Source organism: Triticum dicoccoides, chromosome 7A (assembly GCF_002162155.2).
Source record: "Triticum dicoccoides isolate Atlit2015 ecotype Zavitan chromosome 7A, WEW_v2.0, whole genome shotgun sequence".
NCBI classification, from domain to species: domain Eukaryota; kingdom Viridiplantae; phylum Streptophyta; class Magnoliopsida; order Poales; family Poaceae; genus Triticum; species Triticum dicoccoides.
Window position 1 is genome coordinate 709797981 of NC_041392.1, and position 6551 is coordinate 709804531.

The 6551-nt window shown below is 47.8% G+C and overlaps 1 protein-coding gene across 2 annotated transcripts; it reads left to right on the forward strand.

Moving 5' to 3' along the window:
- The first annotated feature begins 2473 nt into the window (after positions 1 to 2473).
- Positions 2474 to 6290, forward strand: LOC119328911 (homeobox protein knotted-1-like 11). 2 transcript variants are annotated; one of them, XM_037601906.1, is made up of 6 exons: positions 2474 to 3079; positions 3683 to 3803; positions 5107 to 5291; positions 5364 to 5495; positions 5597 to 5733; positions 5835 to 6290. In XM_037601906.1, exons 1-6 carry the CDS (start codon positions 2504 to 2506, stop codon positions 5872 to 5874), a joined length of 1191 nt encoding a protein of 396 aa, XP_037457803.1. In that variant the 5' UTR covers positions 2474 to 2503; the 3' UTR covers positions 5875 to 6290. The 2 variants fall into 2 exon arrangements, with proteins under 2 accessions (XP_037457803.1, XP_037457804.1); XM_037601907.1 differs by having other exon boundaries at positions 5846 to 6290.
- The last annotated feature ends 261 nt before the right edge of the window (positions 6291 to 6551 follow it).

A 6551-nucleotide genomic window follows, 5' to 3' on the forward strand; every position in this document is an offset into this window, starting at 1 on the left:
GGTGGAGAAGGGTGGATTGTTAGTGTAGATAATTTAGAAGATATAATTGGTGGACATGTATGGTTGGGTTTTATTTGTGTATTTGGCGGAATTTCCAATTTGGAAAATTATCAGAAACTTAAGCTCACCATTTGGACTTATGAAATTCACTTTCTGCCAAAAAAAGTGTGAAGCCATTTTTTTATAACCATCCCTTTGATTTTTGAATTGATTCCAAAATAGATACAACTCAATAATTTAGGGAAGATTTATTAGGGCTTGATTATCATTTGGGTCCTATTAAGGATAGCCTTATTCCCAAATGAATTATTTCAATTGGTCACCCTATTTTGGAATTCAAAATTATTCCCCAAAACTTTTAGGGTTCATCATGTTTTCCCAAATTTCAACAAGGGTTTCAAAGGTTGGCATAGGGTTCTTGTCCCTCTAGGTGCATCAATCACAAGAAAATCCTAGGCAATATTAGTTAGCTAGAGAGTAATCATAGGTTTTTGCAGAAAATTTTTGATTCCCTGTGAAATTTTTAACATACTAGATTTGGAGAAAATCTGGGATGTGACAGGTATCCAGCCGCTCCAACACGGAGCTCACCCGATCTACGAGTACAGTGGCAAGGACGACATCACCAGGGCAATCCGAGCTGACTTATATGAGTCGAAGTCAATCCAAGAGATGCATTCCTTCATGTTTACGGGGAGGATCGCCGATTTCCCTGAAGAGGCAACCCACTTGCGACTTCTCGCCCTAATTACTTGCAGCAGAGTTTAGGGTTTCTTATCCCTTCAAATCCTCAAGTCAGCGCATTCTGGGTTGATCAATTGTTCTTTTCTTCCAGAAGTGGTGTCTATGGTCAACAATGTGCATTCCCCAGCTCCATAGCCCGATGATTCGATACCCCCGGAACTCCATTTTCTCCTAGCCATCGACACATGTCGGGCTATAGTCCATACGTCGCACGCCAAGGAGCCTGTAGCACAGAACGACAACGTCGTCGAGTATGAAGAGTTGTATTCCAACTCTAGTTGTGGAGCTAAAGAGGATGGCCGGGCGAGTTTATCCTGAACAAGCGAGACCACAATGACGGGGCATCAGGCTCCCAGACTGTACCACCAAGCCAACCTAAAGACGACATGAACGTCTCCTCCTACTGAGATTAACATATTGAGATTGATGAAGTCATCACACACACCTTCGTAGTCGACGAAAACGTCTCCTCCCACTAAACGAGCATCGCCGGGAAGTCTGTAATAAATCCAGGAAAGTGCGAGCACCAGCGCCAAATCTGGGACTTGAATCCTGGTGGGCTGGTTCCACCACAAGGAATATAATCATTTAAGTTACGCTCAGTTCGCTGTTAAGGGCCTCTTTGACTAAGAGGATTTTCATAGCAATAGTGGAGGCTACAAATCCTTAAAGAGTTTTTTCTATGTTGGTTCTTTGGTTCATACGATTGAATCCCATAGAATTTTTCCTAAGAAATCCATCACACTACATTTCAAAGGAAAAAACCACACCCACTCTGACCTCATGCAAAAAATCTTTGTTTTTCCTATGATGCAATCAAACACACTTGGGTGCGAACAAAATCTCATACTATCTGGTTGGACATGGCACTGCAATCCTAGGTTTTTTTTTTCATTCCTGTGTTGTTCCAATCTATCTATAAAGAAGGCCTTAGAGGCCCAAAATACACAATGGGACACGGGTGCACATGCACCCGAACCGCAAAAGGGAAAGTAAAAAATGGTCAAATATTTGTTTAAAACTTCTTCATAACAAGCATTGTCCAATGTATTATTCACGTGTAAAGTTTCGCAACAAAATAACTTTCGTGGTATTCTGAACAAACAAACAAAAAAACGGCACTATATTAAGCTTGATATTCACACAATTTGTAATTGTAATTCAGTCTTTTTTGCGAACAATACCACAAAAGTCATTTGTCCCGAAACCTTACACGTGAGTCATTATTACTAGACAATGCTTGTTCCGACAAAGTTTCACTTTTTTTACTGTTTCTAATTTGTTCTGCCTAAGCGAGGGAAAAGAATTATACGAGATCAGGTCTCATGGGCTAGCATGTGAGACCCACTCTGATGGATAACACGTGTCATTTACAAATCACAAAGCATGTACCCCACCCCCAGTTGAAATCAGGGAGGAAGAGATTAGATGCTTTATGATTTATGAATGCCACGTGTCATCCATCAGGGTGGGTCTCACCTACTAGCCCGTGAGACCTGGTCTCATATGATTTTTTTTCTCAGATTTCCAAAAAATCCGCACTGCTGTTGAAAGCGGAAGAAAATGTACTACAAAAAGGAGATAAATTCGAAGAATTTGTGCCAAACAAGGTAAGAAGTGTCGCGATCCGGTAACATTTGAAATTCGCGTGCGGGAAAAGGGCTGCTGCGCCCGCTCGTAAAAAGCTTGGTTGTAGGTCGAGCGGTGTGCAGTTCACTGTCGCGACCGTCGTACGAATCACGTGGAAACGCGAATACATATGGCTGTGGTTCATCCCCGACCCCGCGGTCCCCTCTGCCGCTGCACCGCTCCGCCCCGCCCGCCCGCCTGCTCTGCCTGCCCGCCTGCTACTGCTGCCTACACCTACACCTACACCTACACCCATCCGTCCGTCCGTCCTCCTCCACTTGACCCGGTGGTACCACTCGCCTCGTCTCGGAGCAGGGCAGCGGATACCAGGCGGGAGCTAGCCCGCGCACGCCTCTCCTGCGCGCGCGGCGAGGGTACGGCCATGGCGTACCAGTACCACCACCAGGACCACGCCGCGGCCGCGCTGGGGATGGACGCCGCGGCGGCGGCGGCGGCGGCCGCGGGGAACCCCGGCGGCGGCGGCTTCGCGCCAGGTTTGGGCGCGGGCGGGTGGGAGAGGGAGAAGGCGGCCATCGAGGCGCACCCGCTGTACGAGCGGCTGCTGGAGGCGCACGTCGCCTGCCTGCGCGTCGCCACCCCCGTCGACCAGCTGCCCCGCATCGACGCGCAGATCGCCGCGCGCGCCCCGCCGCCCATGCCCCCCGCCGCCGCGCCCGCGGGCGGCGAGGAGCTCGACCTCTTCATGGTGAGCTGCTGCTACCACGAGGCCTCCTCGCCTCACGCCGGCCGCGTACGGAGGCCTGCTCCGTGGGTGCTGTAGTATGGTAGATTGACGCGGCGTGCGTGCGTGCGTGCTTCGAAAAATTGGGGATTGGGTGGGATTTGGCGATGAAGTTGCCCCGCTCGTGTTGGGATTTTTTGGGATTTCAAACAGGCTAGCCAGATTACCCTTTTTCCCGAACGCACGGAACATGTTTGATTGGTTGCGCATGAGCTCATATGGGATTAGCACTCGCTAATTTCTGCCGGTGGATTTGGTTTAGGCTAGGTTCCTCAACTGTGAGTATTATTATGCTAGTTCATCCTTTGATTATTACCCATCCCACCTGCAAATAAATTACTGCTTGCTCTAGGCTCTAGCTGTGAGCAACTTTGTTTTCTCAACCACGAGCGCCTCACCTCTGCGATAGAGACAAAAGCAACCCCCAAAAAACAACTACAAGTGTCCCTTTGCTAGGCAAGCAGGGGCTCCTTTGCCTGGAAATGGCAATTCTCCTTGTGTAAAGGTTATTATCGACCACCTGCCTTTTCTATATGTGTTCTAAAGGTTCTGCTTTCCTTGTTGCAGACACACTATGTGCTGCTCCTCTGTTCCTTCAAGGAGCAGCTCCAGCAGCATGTGCGCGTCCACGCCATGGAGGCGGTGATGGCCTGCTGGGAGCTCGAGCAGACTTTGCAGAGTCTTACAGGTAGCATAGCATACAGCATCTTAAGTTCATCAGTTCAACAGCAGGATATGTGCTTCTTAAGTTTTCTACCAAGAGGGTTTTACAATGTGTACACTACATGCTTATTAATTGATAGTCATGGTAAGTATCATACTACAATGAGGGGCACTGCTTTATAGGATCTTCACCACAGGGGATTTTTTTTTAAATAAGGGTTTTATTTGCTTCTGCTCTCTGCACCCAGCGAGTGACAGATCACAATTATAGTTAATTATTTCAAAATTCAATCAGAAAAACCTTAATCACTTGACCCTTTTTTCCTCTATTGTTGCATTCTGGGACGGAGGGAGTAGAAAATACAGGTCATAATTCCCCGCCTTGTAGGTCCTATGAGATATTAGGTCCACCTTTGTAGTAATACCGGTTCCTTCTTTTATATTATCAGTTACAAGAATTGCAGACTTAAGCTGTTGAAGCTGGCTTTAAAGCTATACCTTTTGAGATTTCAGTTCGGTGTATGTGACAGTTGTGCATGAACCTTGTGCTGTACTGACCATGCAACTGAACTGGTAGTACCTTGTGATCATAATCTTAACAAGTTGTCCTGATAAAGTTGCTCTTACTAAGTCTAGTGCAATTAACTTCCACACAAAACAGTCAGTCACGGACTATATAATAGGGAAGCATCACACAAGGGGTACCCTTTCAGATGCTTCATGTTGCTTGTTGAAAAGACAGGCAATCCATGTAGGAAAAGAAGTCCCTTGCCTAGTGCCAAAAAAAAACTGCATATCGAAGAACGCTTCATGGTTACAAAATGAACTGACATAGCTACAAAACTTTCTAGTGGAATTGTACTTCACTTTAAATTAATTCATAGGAGATTGCCTGCATATAGTACTGTTTTCATTTACTTTTGCTAAGGCTGTAAGGCACATTTGCCACCATTCTGCCTATGGGCATCACGAGGCACACACCTATGAGAAAACCGTGCCAGTATCCATTCACACTGGAAACTGGTGTCGCCGTGAAAACCAAAGGGAGTGATTTTCAGTTTTTAGTTGGCAATAGAACTTTGCATAATCTGTTTCTATGTGTAATCATCAGTCGGTTTGCATCAGTTTACGATGAGAGGCATATGTTTGAACATGGAAGTTTGCCTGCAGATAATAATGAGTATTATGTCGGGAGAAATCATAATGATATAAACCTAGAGCAAGTTTAAGCCTGGATAGGCTTAGTTAAATATCATACCGGCAAAGGCAATATGCAACATAAATGTGACCAAGGTAAGTTTTGCTGCTAATACTAATTCTTCCTGTAGGGGCATCTCCTGGCGAAGGCACCGGGGCGACTATGTCTGATGATGAAGACAACCCGGTCGACAGCGAGAGCAACATGTTTGACGGAAACGATGTGTCAGATGGCATGGGCTTCGGAATGCTAACCGAGGGTGAGAGATCCTTGGTCGAGCGCGTGAGGCAAGAGCTGAAGCATGAGCTTAAACAGGTAAAACTTACCGCCTTCCAGTCTGTCAGCTGCCACCATGTTGGTGTCTAAGCTTCTATTCCTGACTTGCAGGGGTACAGAGAAAAGCTTGTGGACATCAGGGAGGAGATACTGCGGAAGCGGAGAGCCGGTAAGCTCCCAGGAGACACGGCGTCCACTCTGAAGGCGTGGTGGCAAGCCCACGCCAAATGGCCGTACCCAACTGTAAGTGACAGCCCGCAGATACCACTATCACCCTTTTTACTTGCAATTTTGGTTCCGCTACCGATGATCATTGATCGATCTCCCTCGGGCGGCTTTGTTAGGAGGAGGACAAGGCGCGGCTGGTGCAGGAGACGGGGCTGCAGCTGAAGCAGATAAACAACTGGTTCATCAACCAGCGCAAGCGGAACTGGCACAGCAACCCTACCTCGTCCTCGTCGGACAAGAGCAAGAGAAAAAGGTACGGTTTACCGATGATCCATCTCAAAGAATTCCTTTTACATACTATACTCGAGACCTCTCTGGTTGGTTTTCATTCCCTCTCTTTATTCTCAAAAAAAGGAACAATGCAGGTGACGGCAACGCCGAGCAGTCCTGGTAGGGCGGGCGCGGCTGGAGAGCGAAGAACGAATGCCCCATATATGTACATAGCGCTTCCATCTTGGAGAAGGCTTGATACTACTATTTATTGGTCCGGGAGGCGACGCCGGCGGCTATTCGCCCCGGAGCCTCCCGGACCCAACACCGTCTGTACTGTACCCCAAAAGGAAGAAGAAAACATGTAGTAGTAATGTTGTAACGGAGTTACCCGAAATCTGTAGCTGTTTTGTGGCGCGGCGTCGCTGTGAGCGAGTGTATACGGGCTGTTCCGTGGTGTGCTTGTGGGTCGTGTGTTGCGTTGCCGTGGGACTGGCGGAAGTGTCGTGTGTTGTGTGGGTGGGTGCTGTATATTTGCGTACCTGTACGTGTACTGACCATGATGCCTTGTTTGTGCGTTCTATCTGTCTGTAGCCTGCACCCTCGGTTCTTTTTTTCTGTGTCCGTTTATTTTTCTGTGTGATCAGGCGGCGGTTTTCCGTCAGAAGAAGGATCACGAGGGGCCTGAAAACGTCAGTTAATCGCACCTGGGGGTAGGGTAAGGGGGGGCCTGGACGTTCGGTGTGGCAGCTGGTGCGTGGTACCGCCAGCCAGCGTAAACTCGCAGATTCGGGTCCCCTGAAAGAAAATGCTCGCAGGTTCAGTTTACGGCGGAGAGCCGAGAGATTTGGCACGCGGGGA